This window comes from Populus trichocarpa, chromosome 2 (genome assembly GCF_000002775.5).
Source record: "Populus trichocarpa isolate Nisqually-1 chromosome 2, P.trichocarpa_v4.1, whole genome shotgun sequence".
In the NCBI taxonomy this organism is placed as follows: domain Eukaryota; kingdom Viridiplantae; phylum Streptophyta; class Magnoliopsida; order Malpighiales; family Salicaceae; genus Populus; species Populus trichocarpa.
Genome location: NC_037286.2, coordinates 5,250,508 through 5,266,059, shown reverse-complemented (window position 1 = coordinate 5,266,059; position 15,552 = coordinate 5,250,508). Strand labels below are relative to the sequence as shown.

The window sequence follows — 15,552 nt, the reverse complement described above, 5'->3', positions numbered from 1 at the left end:
TTAATAAATTTTGCAACGAAAAAAAAAATAGATTAGCTTTGATGGGAAAACAAAAACTAAAGATTAATGAAATTGTAAAAAAATAAAGAACTCAAAAACAACATAAAAGAATTTAAAAAAATCATTTAAAAAAAACGAGAATCAAATCTGATAGATAAAAATTTTGATTGAGGATAAAATTATGAAAAATCCTTAATTTAATAAATTATTTAAAATAAAAATTTTTAATAAAAAAATATAAATAAAATATTAAATAATGAAATTAAATTAAAAAACATCAAAAAAATAAGTTGTTAAATGATAAAATAATAATAAAAAAAAAAACAAACCGAATCTAAATTGGACCATCAAAATCTCTCTTTCTCTCTCTCTCTCTCTCTCTCTATATATATATATATATATATATATATATATATATATATATATATTCAATCAAACCCATAATAAAAATACATAAAATACTATCCCAACCATATCTTTTTATGTTAAAATTGAATAAAAAAAGGAAATTCGAAATTTCATTATCAAGTGGAGGAATATGGAGGCAACCAACTAGCGAACTCCCAGGTACAATCCTTCTAGAATTTTATCGGTGGTGGGTTTAGGGTTTCACGGAGAAAGATTCACATGGGAATTTGCGAGTGGAATTATTGGCTCCAAGGGAGGAGGATTTTATCTTGTTCTTGGAGAGTACAAGAACATTACAAAATGCAACGGATATCTCTTATGAATATCAAAGGTAATGCTAGTTTGCTTCTTCTTTTTTTTTTTTTTTGTATAAAACAAAAAATCAATCTATCAAATATTAGCAACTTATAACTCTATGTCCAGCACCATCCCCGATTTAATTAATATATTTTAATTAATGGTGGTGTTTTTGTTTGATTCTTTTTTCTTTTCTCCTTTTCTTTCTTTGTTTTTTTCTCAAGACACATTCGATCAACAGGTTATGGCAATAGTGGAAGAGCGAAAAACACAGAGAAGATTTGGAAAGAACGAACAGATAAAGAGGTCACCTAAGTGTTTATTAATATTATATACTTTAATTGGACCTACACCTGTGTGGTGTTTTATTTAGATATCGCTGCATTCGTGTGTGGACGGCTCCATTCGGCTACTAAAATGATAAACCTGAGCCCACCAACAACCAGGTTAGTCAAGAGGCTAAAAAACCATTCACAGGCCCAAGGAATTCCTACCGTTCTCATGTTTACTGGATATAAGCTATGCATTAATTCTTTTTTAATTTTTATATAAAATATTAAAATTTTAAATATTATTTTTAAAATTTTTCTGGTTTTACCTAAGTCAATTTGTGTAATCCAGGATCCAACCTCTTGGTCAGGTTAATCCTCGAGTCAGGTTTAATAACTATGATTGTTGTCCACAGTGAAAATAATCTATAACTACAATGTCGTCCATAATGTAATAAATATTATTATTTTTCTTATAATTCAAAGTATTCACATAAAAAATATTATTATTTGTGTTATAAATATTCTTTGGTTTCTAAATATAATTATTTGCGTTATAAATATTATTATTTTTATTATAATTCAAAGTATTAAAAATAATTTTTATTATTATTTGTGCTATAACTGTTATTATTTTTCTTATAATTCAAAGTATTCATATAAAAAATATTATTATTTGTGCTATAAATATTATTATTTTTATCACAATTTCAGGTATTAATATAAAAAATATTATAATTTGTGTTATAAATATTATTGGGTTTCTTAATATAATTATTGATGTTATTAATATTATTATTTGTATTATAATTTCAAATATTCATATTCAAAATATAATTATTTGTGTTATAAATATTCTTGTGTTTTTAAATATAATTATTCGTGTTATAAATATTATTATTTGTATTATAATTAATTCTATTAATATTAAAAATATTATTATTTGTATTAAAAATATTATTATTTTTATTATAATTAATATTATTTATAAAATAGTTGATAAATTTGAAAATAAAAATTATTATAAATATTAAAAAACAACCTTACATTTGATTTGAAGGGTAAAATTAAAAATTATTATCATCATTAATAAATTTTTAAAATATTATTATTACTATCAAAGAAAGATCAATTTTTAAAAAAAAATTAAAAAATTAAGAATTTAAACAGAAAAATTAAATAGACTCAAAGTTTTTGAATCTAACGTTGCAGCTAGACCTAACATTTTTTATCTTATATTTTTTATAAAAATAAAAAATTGGTCCGTGATGTAGTGCAGACCACCTAAATAATGATCTAACTAAAAAAAGCTCTCATGCTTAATGCACTAGGAATTTCTACCCTTTTTCATATGAGTATTTTTTAGTTATGATTATTTTTAAATATTTTTATTTAAAATATATATAAATAATTTTTAATTTTTTTAAAATTTATTTTTAATTGTAATATATAAAAACAATCTAAAAAATATTTTTTTTTTTAAAATTAAATTTATAAAATAAGATTTATACTACAAAAACAAACAGTTACTTGGTAGCCCGACTCTCTCAAAGCCCATCACATGACAACAGCTTTAATTATTTTTCAAGTTAAGAAAAGTCTTTGGATGATCTTATTCATAACATATTTTTATTGCTTACATAGAATACGATACCTTCATTATTATTATTATTATATTTTTCACAAATAATAATATTAAAGGTTGATATTACATTTATATCTATGAAATAATCAAGATAATGTTTTTAGCTAGGATATTCAAATTTTTTATTTTTTTTTGCCAAATTTAATTTCTTTGAAAAAGAAAAATTTTCACATGATTTTTTTTTCTTGTTAAAAATATTGTTTTTTGTTTGGATTAACTAAAGTTTGAAAACTTCGTTTCTATATATTTTTTGTTTCTATTTGGATTATTTATTTGAATTTTATATTTCAAAAATAACATTCCTACGAAATTTGATTTTATGAAAAATAAGATACTCCATAATTATATTAAGATAAGGGACATGCAGTTTATTTATAAAACCTGTAATAAATGGCGAGTGAAATTAATAATTTATGGAACGAGAATATCACTACTCAAAGCTTTTGTTATATATATATATATATATATATATATTTCAAATGTGTTTATAAAATAATAAATATTGCCGAAGACATGACGGTTTAGACGACGACCACGCCGAAAACAAGAAGGAAGAAATGCTAACGTTTTATAGGATTCCAAAGGAAATATAGCTTATAAGGGTCAAATATGAATTTCCTACCAAAACCGGCCGTTACTTTTTTATTCTTTTCCTTCCGATGAGTGGCGCTTCTATTCTCAGCTCTCTTCTCTCCAACAAAACCCTCAACCTCCAAACCCGACCTGCAAATGTCAAAGCCTTAACCAAACAAATCCTCTCTCACCTCGAAGCCAATCGCCTTAAACAAGCCGTTTCTATTCTCTTTGCATCTCCTGATTGCTTCGCTTATTCCCTTTATGCCCATCTCTTCCAGGTTTGCTCTTCCAGTCTTGCTATCGTCGAGGCTCGAAAGGTTGAATCGCAGTTACTTGGTGCCTGTCCAACGCCTCCAACCTTCCTCTTAAATAGAGCCATAGATACTTATGGAAAATGCCGGTGTTTGGAGGATGCAAAGGAATTGTTTGATGAGATGCCTCAGAGAGATGGCGGATCTTGGAATGCGATGATTAGGGCTTGCTTGCAATGTGTGCGCCCGGAAAAAGCGTTGAGTTATTTTGGAGATATGCATAAACAAGGGGTTTATGCAAATGAGGTTACCTTTTCTAGTGCTTTGAGAGCATGCGGTGATGTTCTGGAACTTTGTCTTTCGAGGCAAATTCATGGGCTTATTGTGAAATATGGGTTTTGTGGGAATGTCATTGTTGGGAGTTCGCTTGTTGATGTGTATGGTAAGTGTGGAGCTATGAGTGAATCAAGGAGGATTTTTGATGAGATTGAGAATCCTAATAATGTTACTTGGAACATTATTGTTAGGCGGTATCTTGAGGTAGGTGATGAGAATGAGGCAGTGGTCATGTTTTTTAAGATGTTTCGTGCCAAACTTAGACCATTGAGTTATACCTTCTCTAATGCCCTTGTTGCATGTTCAGATATGCGCGCAGTCAAGGAGGGAATGCAGATCCATGGAGTTGCAACTAAGATTAACTTTGAGGAGGAAGAGGTAGTTTTGAGCTCACTTATTGATATGTACGTAAAGTGTGGTGAAATAGAAAGTGCTCGTAGGGTTTTTGACCTGCCTGGTTCGAGAGATTTAATCTCTTGGACTTCTATGGTGTCAGCTTATGCAATGAGTGGCAGAATGAGAGAGGCAAGGGAGCTTTTCGATGAGATGCCTGAACGGAACATGGTCTCATATAATGCATTACTGGCAGGGTACATCCGTTCCCTCCAATGGGAAGAGGCCTTAGATTTTGTTTATCTGATGTGCAGGACAACTGAAAACATTGATCACATCACTTTTCAATTGATGCTTAATGTATGTTCTGGCCTATCAGATGTTGACATGGGGAAGCAGGTACACGGCTTCATTTATCGTCATGGTTGGTTATCCAACACTGTTATTGGAAATGCCCTTCTTGACATGTACTGCAAATGTGGAAACTTGAGAAGTGCTGGAGTTTGGTTTCATCAAATGAAACAGTCACGAGATAGCGTTTCTTGGAATGTTTTGTTGACCAGCTATGCTCGTCGTCAAATGAGTGAACAAGCTATGTCGATTTTCCGGGAGATGCAATGGGAGACAAAACCGCATAAATTTATATTTGCTACTCTTTTGGCAGCTTGTGCAAATACTTTTGCACTTGACCAGGGGAAACAAATTCATGGGTTCATGATCAGAAATGGTTATGACATAGACACTGTGATCGCAGGAGCGTTGCTTGACATGTACTCTAAATGCCGGTGCCTTGAATATGCTCTCATTGTTTTTAGAGAAGCTGATAAACGGGACTTGGTTCTTTGGAACTCCATGATTTTGGGTTGTTGTCACCTCGGAAGGGGTAAATTGGCACTTCGATTATTTGGATTTATGGAGGAGGAAGGAACCAAGCCAGATAATGTCACCTTTCAAGGTATCTTGCTTGCTTGTGTATACGAGGGTCATGTTGATTTGGCTAGGCAGTATTTTAATTCAATGAGCAGTAAATACTGTATCATACCAAGGCTGGAGCACTATGAGTGTATTATTGAACTCTTAAGTCGGTATGGGTGCATGAAGGAGCTTGAGAATTTTATTAAGGATATGCCTTTTGATCCCACTGCTCCGATGTTGACAAGAGTAGTGGATGCATGTAAAGAGCATCAGTGTTGGAGATTGGGAGAATGGGCTGCTAAACGACTCGATGAATTGAGTCCTTCAGTTCCTTTGCCCTTTGAAATTGCGGACAGAACCAAATTCAGCCTGTTGTGATTGCCAAGGTACATATTGAAGGAGCCATGGTCCATATCTGCCCATCCAGGTCGGCAAAAATCTGCATTTGGAAGTCGTGAAGTCGTAACTGGATGAAGCAAAAATAGTAGTATTAGACTTCAGGTTAAGAATTCATCTAGATGTTCATGCCTCACGGTGAGACACCAAGCTTACGCAGGCTCCTCAAAAAGCATCAACGGGTGCGTTACGTTATCATCTGAAGTGATTTGAAGGAGCTCATACAGCGGGGGCTTACTGTTTCCACAGTTAGATGATTCGGGTATTTGATGATATTATAGGCTTGTCAGGTGGTGATTGGATTGGCTTTTGTACGCTGTAAGTGGACTCGGTTAGATAGCAAAGCCTGGTGATCGGTACACCGCCAAAGCTGAGCTGAATAAATCTGAGATATCTAGCATGCTCGCAGCGATTTCTCATGAAATCCAATAAGTAGTTATGTAACGGGGAAATTCCGCAACTGGGAACCATGCTGCCATTCACTCTTCACTCTGCAAAATTTTCATTTCTCTGATTTTTTTCCTGGTACGTACTTTTTTTCCCTCCCCGATCGTGTTTTAAAAACACCTTATTCTAGGAAATAAGTTACACTCTTAATTTGAGAATACTAAGGTTTTTAAAGGACATTAAAAAAACTGTCAAATATGATGATGCCATCGCAGCACACCCGTGAAGCCTGTCAGCATAAATTTAAATTTAAACTTGGCAAGCCAGACCAGTGTCTGATCCATTTTAAAAAGTCTCGTATACGGGCCCTATTTTCAAAAATTAAATTGGGGCATTATTTTTTTAAAAATAAAATTGCAAACAACCGTTGTCTCGTTTCCATTAAATTCTGACTGCTACACTAGCTAAAAAAATTATGTTTTATTGACCTAAAAATTTATTTTTAATTTATTTTATACTCAAAATATTAAGAAAAAAAATCCTTGATAAACCTATAAATTATTTAAAAAAATAAAAAAAACATGTAAAAATCCAAAATCAACCCGAAACAACAAATTTTCTTAAGCTTATATCTGATTTTTTAAGGTAATTTCAAGATGAAAAAATATTTAAGTGGAACTCCACTCAACAAATAAAACTCGTTGACACTAAGATCAATCATTTTAATGATTAAAATTGATGTCAACGCTGATTTTATCTCTTTACTATCAAAATCTAACAATCATCTTTCTCTTCTCTCAAATCAAGAACTAAAAGCAATAAAAATAAATTTTTGTATTGAAATTAATTTTTTAAAATTTAAAAGAATCTAAATTATATAAATTGTATTACTTTTAAAGATAGAGTATCTAAGTATATTTTTCACCAAAAATATGAAATGCCACCAATTTTTTATGTTATTTTTATTTCAGTCATTTTTGTTTTAATTCTACTACCATTACTTAAGAAATAGAAAGTACTTAACTTTTAAATAGGATTAAATTGTCCAAAATAAAACTCTAAAAATTAAAACAAATTAATAAAAAAAAATTGTGAATCCACAGTAATTCATGAGTACGTAAACAATGTTAATCTACAATAATAACGTCACACCTTTTGGTATTTTCTACAATGTAGTAGTATATTATAGTATTCAACAAGTAATTATCAAGATTCCAATAGCATAATAGAGAGAGAGATATTAGCTACACCTACACCTACATGTTTCATTTTATGTTAAAAAACTTTTGATTTGATCTATAGTGGAGCGCAGATGAAAGAACTAATGACGTCCTAAGCAGGTTATTAGTTTAAAATAAATAAATAAATCCCGAATTGTGAGCTTTCGAACAGATTAACAACCCCCGATGGAAACATCCTCTCAACCGGCATTTGGCTACCGGTTCAGGGTAGTTATGTTAGGTCTTCATATTTGCCGCCGCAAATAAATCTTACCATATGCCTGAAAAACCTTATTCTGCATCATCTTCAACTGTAAAACGCAACATAAAAAACCATACAAAATCCCGTTCTCCTTCATTCTTAACAAAATAAGATTACTGTTTTTATATACAAAAACCGAAAAATCATTCTCTATCAATAACCATGGATCTAGATCTCCAAAATTTGGCTCGCTTTCTCCAATCTCTTAACACTCCTCATTCAATACACCAAGGAAAGCAGCTCCATATTCTCTTCTTCAAAAAGGGTCTCATACAATCTACTCTTTCACTAGCAAACCGCCTTCTACAAATGTACACTAGATGTGGCAGCATGACCAATGCACACAAACTGTTCGACGAAATGCCTCACAGAAACTGTTTTTCATGGAATACCATGATAGAGGGCTACATGAAGTCCGGGAATAAAGAAAGATCAATTCGCTTGTTTGATATGATGTCAAATAAGAATGATTATTCATGGAACGTGGTCTTTTCAGGGTTTGCAAAAGCTGGTGAAATGGAAATTGCTCGGAGGTTATTTAACGAGATGCCTAACAGAAACGGGGTTGTATGGAATTCGATGATCCACAGTTATGCTCGAAATGGGTCACCAAGAGAAGCTGTTAGGCTATTCAAGGAATTGAATTTGGACCCTTTGGATAAATCATGTTGTGATACGTTTGTGTTGGCTACAGTTATTGGGGCCTGCACTGATTTGGGTGAAATTCAATGTGGCAAGCAAATACATGCCCGGATTTTGATTGATAATATGGAACTTGATTCGGTGTTAACTAGCTCGTTAATTAATTTGTATGGAAAGTGTGGTGATTTGGATAGTGCACATTGTGTTTTGAATACGATGGAGGAGCCAGATGACTTTTCCTTATCAGCATTGATCACAGGTTATGCGAATCATGGTAGAATGAATGATGCTCGAAGAGCATTTTATAGGAAAAGTAATTCGTGTGTTGTGGTATGGAATTCAATGATTTCAGGATATGTTACCAATAATGAGGAAATTGAAGCATTTTTACTCTTCAATGACATGCAGAAAAAGGGACTCAAAGTAGACTTCTCTACACTTGCAACCATTTTGAGTGCCTGCAGCAGCTTATGCAATTCTCAACATGGCAAACAAATGCATGCTTATGCTTGTAAAGTTGGATTGATTTGTGACAATGTTGTTGCTAGTGCTTTCATTGACGCATACTCCAAGTGTGGAAGCCTGAATGATGCTTGTAAATTATTTAGTGAGCTCAAAACCTATGACACGATTTTGCTCAACTCCATGATCACAGTGTATAGCAATTCTGGTAAAATTGAAGATGCTAAACAGATCTTCAATACAATGCCTAGTAAAAGCTTGATATCCTGGAATTCAATGATAGTGGGTCTTAGTCAAAACGGTTGTCCAGTTGACGCATTGGATCTTTTTTGCATGATGAATAAACTGGATTTGAGGATGAACAGGTTTAACCTTACTAGTGTCATCAGTGCTTGTGCTAGTATCTCTTCACTTGAACTTGGTGAACAGATTTTTGCTAGAGCAACAGTTGTTGGCCTTGATTCTGATGAGGTCATCTCTACTTCCCTAGTTGATTTTTATTGCAAGTGTGGATTTATTGAAATAGGAAGAAAACTATTTGACACAATGATGAAATCTGATGAGATTTCATGGAATTCAATGCTGATGGGGTATGCTACAAATGGTCATGGATTGGAAGCGCTAACATTGTTTAATGAAATGAGGCATGCTGGTGTCAGGCCAACTGAAATTACATTTACAGGGGTTCTATCTGCCTGTGATCATTGTGGATTGGTTGAAGAGGGATGGAGATGGTTTAATATAATGCAATATGACTACCATATTGATCCAGGGATTGAGCACTATTCTTGCATGGTCGATCTTTTTGCTCGTGCTGGTTACTTGGAAGAAGCAATGAATTTAATAAAACGTATGCCTTTTGAGGCAGATGCTAGCATGTGGTCATCAGTTCTGAGAGGTTGTATGGCTCATGGAGAAAAGGATCTTGGAGAAAAGGTGGCACAGCAGATCATTGAGCTCGATCCTGAGAACTCTGGTGCTTATGTGCAGCTATCTAGCATATTTGCCACTTCTGGAGACTGGGAAAGCTCAGCACTGGTTAGAAAGGTAATGCAGGAGAGGCAAGTACAAAAATATCCTGGTTACAGTTGGGCTAATTGTTGAATACATTATTCAGATGGTGGTACATAATCATAGGACTTTCATCTTCATGAGGTGAAACAACCTATCTTTTTTGCATGATCAACCACACTGATTTGGTGGTTTCTTTCTTTTTTCTTCTTTACTCATTTTGACAGCTCACTGAATATTATAAATTTTAGGGAAATTTTGTCGTTGTGGAGATGCCATGGTTTCACAATTACTACACATCAAGATTCTTCATTTGTATTGACAGGAGAATTGTTCATAAATCAGGTTTATCTATTGATGCTACAGTCTCTAAGGTTATTCAGAGTGGCGAATGGATTTGTCCTAGTGCAAGGACTGCTTAAATTGTTGAAGTGCAGAGTGCTACTTGTGTATTGTTCTCCCTAAAGCTGAACAGGAAGGTAAAGTTACTTGGAGGCCCTCTGCTAAAGGCATTTTCTCATCAAGAAGTGCTTGGTATCGTGTCAGGCTTCAAGAAGCAAGAGTTGATTGGCACAAGCTCATATAAGGGTCTTGGCATGTACCAAGATTTAGTATCATAACTTAGCTTGCAGTTCCTAAAAAAACAGCCTGCCTAGTGTAAGCGAGTTAGGATGGGGAGAGCTGTGAACACAGATTGTCTCCTGTGTTTTGGTATCGCTTTTGAAGACTGAGATCAATCGTTTTTGCTTGCGCCTTCTCTTAGACAATTTGGAAGTCTATTCTGCAGTTATGCTGCATCAATCAGAATGCTCAAGACTGGAGTAGTGAGTTTCAATGGGCTAGAGCAAATGTGCAGAAAAGAGCTTTTTAGCAATTTTGTTAAGACTGGCTTGGTGCTCCACAATTTATGGAGTTCGGAAGGAAAGGACCGGTAAGTTTCATAATGCTCCTCATAACTCTTGAGGATGACATCATGTGGATTGTACATATTGTCAAAAGCAGTTGAAGGCTGTAATAATTGGCAACTCTCGTAGGAGACTCTTAGTTTTAGACATGTTTGGTCTACAAGGAGAATTTTCCTTTTGGTTTGGTTACCTGCATTGGGCTCTGCCGTTTAGTTTTCTTCGATCAATGGAGCTTTCATTAAAAAAAAAGAACAAAAAAAAAAGATTCTTCATCTTTGAGGGAGGGTGACTTTCATGAAGCCACACAATGGATTCCTCACCGACAAGCGCCATTCTGAAAGGGAGCTTTCGGAAGTTGATTCCAATGACACCAACAAAGATTAAAGCTTGAAGAAAGCCACCATGTGCTACCCCAATGTTACAGGCTTCCTCACTTGCTAGTGCGTTGATTGCACAAACCAAACATTTTTAATTTGGTTCCTCATCATACTTTCTGATAACTCTTCAATTATTTAATTTGACTTATTAGTATTTGATAGCTTTTCAATTTAATTCTATATTTCATTCCACCAGAGCCAATTAAAAAGAAAAGAAAAGAAATTTAAAAGATATATAACCAAACCGAATAACCTTGTAGTCATGTTATAACCTAAAATACGAGTTTGAAATTGGAATGTTAACTTGAGTTAATTAAGATTTATCTAATATAATATTGTTTTTTGTTTTGGTCTCTAAATATTTTTTATATATATCTTTTAACAATTTATTTTTTATATTTAAAATGAAAAGGAAAAAAATTTATACACAATAAAATGAAAAGAAAAAAAATTCTCGCCGACTCTTTTAGATTTTTTTTAAATAGAAAAAAAAAGGACTTGAACCTCCGATAAGGTGACAAATTGAGATCCCGCACCAGCTTGCAGAGAAAATTAAAAATTCCCAAATACTTAGCACAACAATTCCGAGATTGACATGGCGAGTATGTATTGGTTAATTTGCCGAACCGAAGCCCATACAGGCATACACCGTAGACAAAAAAAAAAAAAAAATGCTTGCTTTGCTTGCAGTTAAATCGCGCAAAGCCTCATCATTATACCCATACTTCTCGAGGAGGAGTAGGAGAGAAGCAGTGCCATATAAGTTGATCTTTATACTTTCTCCAGTAGATTACATAACAGTAGAAAGAAACAAAGTGCACACTTGATGTTTCACTACAGCACCTGTATGTGCACTTTAATAAAGCAAAATCATAGAATTTCAAGAACCTCACTTTCTTATTACTCATACCTTATGGACCACTGTTTCTCATTAAACTCATTGAGCTTTGCAAGAATTACCCATGCCCATTTATTAAAAGTTGGGTTTGATAATTCTGGGTAATCGGTGCCTTGATTTATACTCTCGCACTTTGGCAATGTTAATGATGCTTTGAAATTGCCTGATGATATAAGTAGCAAGAAAATTGTATCTTGGAATATTTGCTTGCGGTGGTTGTCGAAACTTGGTCATTTGGGTCTGGCATGTTCGGTGTTTGATGAAATGCCTGAACGAGATGTTGTTGGTCAGAATTCGATGATTCCAGGCCATGCTTCATGTGGGTATTTTGATCATGCATTGGAAACTTTTCGGGAAATGCAAAATTTGGGTGTGAGACCAAGTGGGTTCACTTACTCAATTCTAATGTCTGTGGTGTTTGGTGTTCTGCATGGAAAGTAAACTCATGGTAGCATTATACGGGGTTTGGGTGCTTCGAGTGTGGTGCCTGGGAATTCTTTAATTGACGTGTATGGGAAGCTTGGCTTTTTAGATTACGCTCTAGGGTCTCTCAGAGGCAGAGTGAATGAATGATATGGGTTTATTAACAGCAAGATTCTTTAAATAATTAATTTTTTTATATATATTTTTCTTTATCAAAAGGTAAAAAAAATATATATACTAAAAATAGAAAACATAAAATAAAAAAAAAAACATCTATTTTTTTTTTAAGAGCTATTGCATCAATCTCACTATATTAAAATAAATTCATCCTCAATTTCAGTTTTTTGTTAAGGCTTCTCTACATCAAAAACATTTTTTTGTGTGTAGATCATCTCATTACAGATCTTTAATATCTTTATGTTGACTATCTCATCATGAATTCCTAACATAATATCTTTGTGTTGGAAGCTCCATTGTGTATCCCTAATACAACATTTTTATGTGAGTTGTCCCGTCATGGATTTCACTACCAAAATTTCGAATGACAATAACTGAAGTAGACGAAAACTACATACTAGTTTTTGAAAGATTTTTTATTGAGGGGAAACCTCCTCATCTCCTCCTATACAAGGACGCTCTATTATGTAACATTTTCTAGTTATGATTGTTCTCCAGCACACAACAAAGCAAAATAACCAACAAGAAGGATAAGAGGTTTGTTACAAGTCAAAACCTATAAAAACCAAGAACATTATAAATATAAGTTTTCCCTTCAAATACAAAAAAAATAAAATAGAAAAGCATCATAATAAAGAGTAAATAAAATAAAATAAGAAGGAAAAAAATATTTTTCTAAAAAAGCTCACGCATGAGTGTGTTCTTGACAATGGAAGAGCTGGATGTTATCTCTTGGATTTCATTGATTTCAGCATGCTGTAAATCGGGATATCCATAGAGTTGGCATTGGGTAAGTTTTGTTTGATGAGATCCTTGGGGGCATTCACCTAATGTTTTTTCAGTTTCTGTAGTGATTACTTCCTGTTCAAATTTGCGAAATTCGGAGAAGGGTGAGGGGATTTTTGCTCTGTGTCGAAGTGTGATTTCTTTATAATAGCATTATATCAAATGCCACTATTGACCTGTTTTCCAAATGCAACAGATTGGAGGATTCAGTTCGACTTTTTGAAGAGCAGGGTCGATGGGATTCTGCACCATGCAATTCCATGATTTCAAGCTATGTGTACTGCGGCTTGAGGGAGGATGGTCTCCGACTTTTTGTGCTCACCTTGAGGGAGGATATTAGGCCTACCGAGTTCACGTTAAGCAGTGTTCTACACTCTATTTCCTTTCTTCAGTTGGAGCAGGGAACACAAGTCCATTCCTTGGCAGTCAAATCAGGTTTGGAGTTGAATGCTATTGTTACCAGCTAGTTGGTGGAGAAGTACAGTAAATTTGGTTTCATTGACTGTGCTATGAGAATCTTTAATGAGATGATTCTAAGAGATTTGTTAGTTTGAGACTTGGGTTTGACTCACAATGGTAGGGTGTATGAGGTCCGGCAAACCTTTAAGGAACTACTCAGGAGAGGTCTGCCACCAGATCAAATAGCACTAGCTGAGATTCTGTTAGCCTGCAACTTTGGGGTTTCTATCAATGAAGGAATGTCCATATTCTTGTCCATGGAAGGAAGGTATGGGGTTACACCAAGCAATGAGCATTATGGTTGCCTTATGGACTCGTTGTGTCGAGATGGTAGACTCGATCAAGCATTGAATGTTGCAGAATCAATGCCTTGTGAGCCTGGTTCTTTAATCTGGGAATCAATACTTCATTCTTGTTTGATTCATGGAGACCTGAAACTCTCTGTAAGAGTAGCAGAGAGGTTGATGGAATCAGAACCAGAGTCATCCCTACCGTATTTGGTATTGGCTCGGATAAACGAAGGGGTCAATGGGAGGCTGTGGTTCGAATTATGAAAGCCGTGAAAAGGGAAAGGATGTATAAGGTGATTGGATGCAGATGGATTGGAGCAAAAACCATTCATTTAAAAGTATATTCTTTCTTTTAAAAATTAAAGTTTTAGCATAAAGTAAGTAATTTTATAGTGATTATGAAGTAAATATCTTATTTGTTATTTTATATATCCACTTAAAAAAATAAAAAGATATAATTAGAAAAGAAAAATTCTAGATGGAAATATTTTTTTCAATTACTTATATATATATATATATATTTTTTTTTTTGAAATAACTAACAGTAAAATTTTCTTTTATTAAAGTCTTTCTCATATCTCGTGTACTTAAAGCTAGAGTTTAGGCTTTGTACTACAGCACGTTGGGCTGTATCGAATTACCCTTCCTAGTGGACTCAAGTTGGGCCTGTGCCTGTAAAATGGGCTAAGGCCTTTTAATGAATCAAAACTCAAATGCGAAAAAAGAGAGCATCCCTTCAAATAGCTTTTGAGTTTTTCAGCGTATCTCAAAATCTTTTGTTTTTCTTTTCTCTAAAAGGTTGGGGAACTCCTTGAATTATTGAAAAAAATATCATTATTTTTTAAGGAAAATGATCTATTTTTTCCTTATGACTTTTTAGTCTATTCTTATATTTTTTAATTGTGCTTATTTAATTTTTAAATAACAAATCATATATTCTTTTATTCATAATTTCCATTTAAATTAACAGAATAATCGCACATGTTATATTTTGATGTAAAAAATATCCTTAACTCTAAATATAGTAAGTAGCTCATATGCTTTTATATCTTAAATAATGTCTCCAATAAATCTTTAGATGTATAGTTGTATCTTCTTTTTAGTTAGATCCCAAATAGGTCTTTTTGCCATAATTTACTATTCAAATTAATATATTTATGCATGTTAATTATACTTATATTATTATTATAATTTTTAAATTCAAACAATTCTTCTCTTAATAACTTAAAACAAAATATGAGACAAATATTTAATTTGTTCTTTTTGTATGTTTAATAAATATATGACAAATAAACATATTTAGAATACATCTTAAATCCTAATAAAACATATTTGTTTCATATTTTAAAGATATTGTAGGTAGTATTTTTTTATAAAAAATAATAATTGAAATTGTGATACATCATTTAAATTAACTGGGAATTTTCAAGTGAATTAATTGGATATGACTTGTAAGTCTAATTTTTATATGAATTACCCTCTCATGGATACTTTAACTAAAAATATATGATTTATTTATCTTCTCAAGAGTAAGGGGTATTTTTATATCAAGATACAAGTGTACGTGACGTGATGTTAGTTTGGATGAAAAATATTAATGAAAAAATATATTAGAAAAGGGATTTAAAAAAGTATGATTAGAGATTGGAAACTCACCTCATTACATAAAACCATTTCCCCTAGTTTTTAGACCAAAATTGCATGTTACTAAACTCTAAACAGATTATTAAATTTGATTTAGTCGATCATCAAATCAAATTAGTTTTTCATCCGATTACCCATCAAAGTATATCATATACAAATCAATTTTAATCTTAATAATTTATC

At 32.9% G+C, this 15,552-nt stretch overlaps 2 protein-coding genes and 1 pseudogene across 6 annotated transcripts; all 3 read left to right on the top strand.

Annotated features, from left to right (window-relative positions):
- Positions 1-3,179: 3,179 nt before the first annotated feature.
- Positions 3,180-5,940, top strand: LOC7467846 (pentatricopeptide repeat-containing protein At3g26540). Its single transcript, XM_002302171.4, has one exon. It carries the CDS (start codon positions 3,279-3,281, stop codon positions 5,406-5,408), a length of 2,130 nt encoding a protein of 709 aa, XP_002302207.1. The 5' UTR covers positions 3,180-3,278; the 3' UTR covers positions 5,409-5,940.
- On the top strand, positions 5,821-10,853 carry LOC7467845 (putative pentatricopeptide repeat-containing protein At1g77010, mitochondrial). 5 transcript variants are annotated; one of them, XM_024596125.2, is made up of 3 exons: positions 5,821-5,951; positions 7,792-9,446; positions 9,662-10,853. In XM_024596125.2, the coding sequence occupies exons 2-3, from the start codon at positions 7,812-7,814 to the stop codon at positions 9,830-9,832; spliced, it is 1,806 nt and encodes a 601-aa protein (XP_024451893.2). In that variant the 5' UTR covers positions 5,821-5,951; positions 7,792-7,811; the 3' UTR covers positions 9,833-10,853. The 5 variants fall into 5 exon arrangements, with proteins under 5 accessions (XP_024451893.2, XP_024451888.2, XP_024451889.2 ...); XM_024596120.2 differs by lacking the exon at positions 5,821-5,951 and having other exon boundaries at positions 7,036-9,446; XM_024596121.2 differs by lacking the exon at positions 5,821-5,951 and having other exon boundaries at positions 7,037-9,446; positions 9,756-10,853.
- A 370-nt stretch (positions 10,854-11,223) lies between these two features.
- Positions 11,224-14,081, top strand: LOC7467844 (pentatricopeptide repeat-containing protein At1g43980, mitochondrial-like; annotated as a pseudogene).
- The last annotated feature ends 1,471 nt before the right edge of the window (positions 14,082-15,552 follow it).

What these genes read in the sequence shown, in the direction of transcription:
- LOC7467846 (XM_002302171.4), top strand. Translation starts at nt 3,279, where the DNA reads ATGAGTGGCGCTTCTATTCTCAGCTCTCTTCTCTCCAACAAAACCCTC.
- LOC7467845 (XM_024596120.2), top strand. Translation starts at nt 7,458, where the DNA reads ATGGATCTAGATCTCCAAAATTTGGCTCGCTTTCTCCAATCTCTTAAC. An exon ending in GCTCAGCACTGGTTAGAAAG is followed by an intron (nt 9,447 to 9,661) that starts GTAATGCAGGAG and finishes TATAAATTTTAG; the next exon opens with GGAAATTTTGTCGTTGTGGA.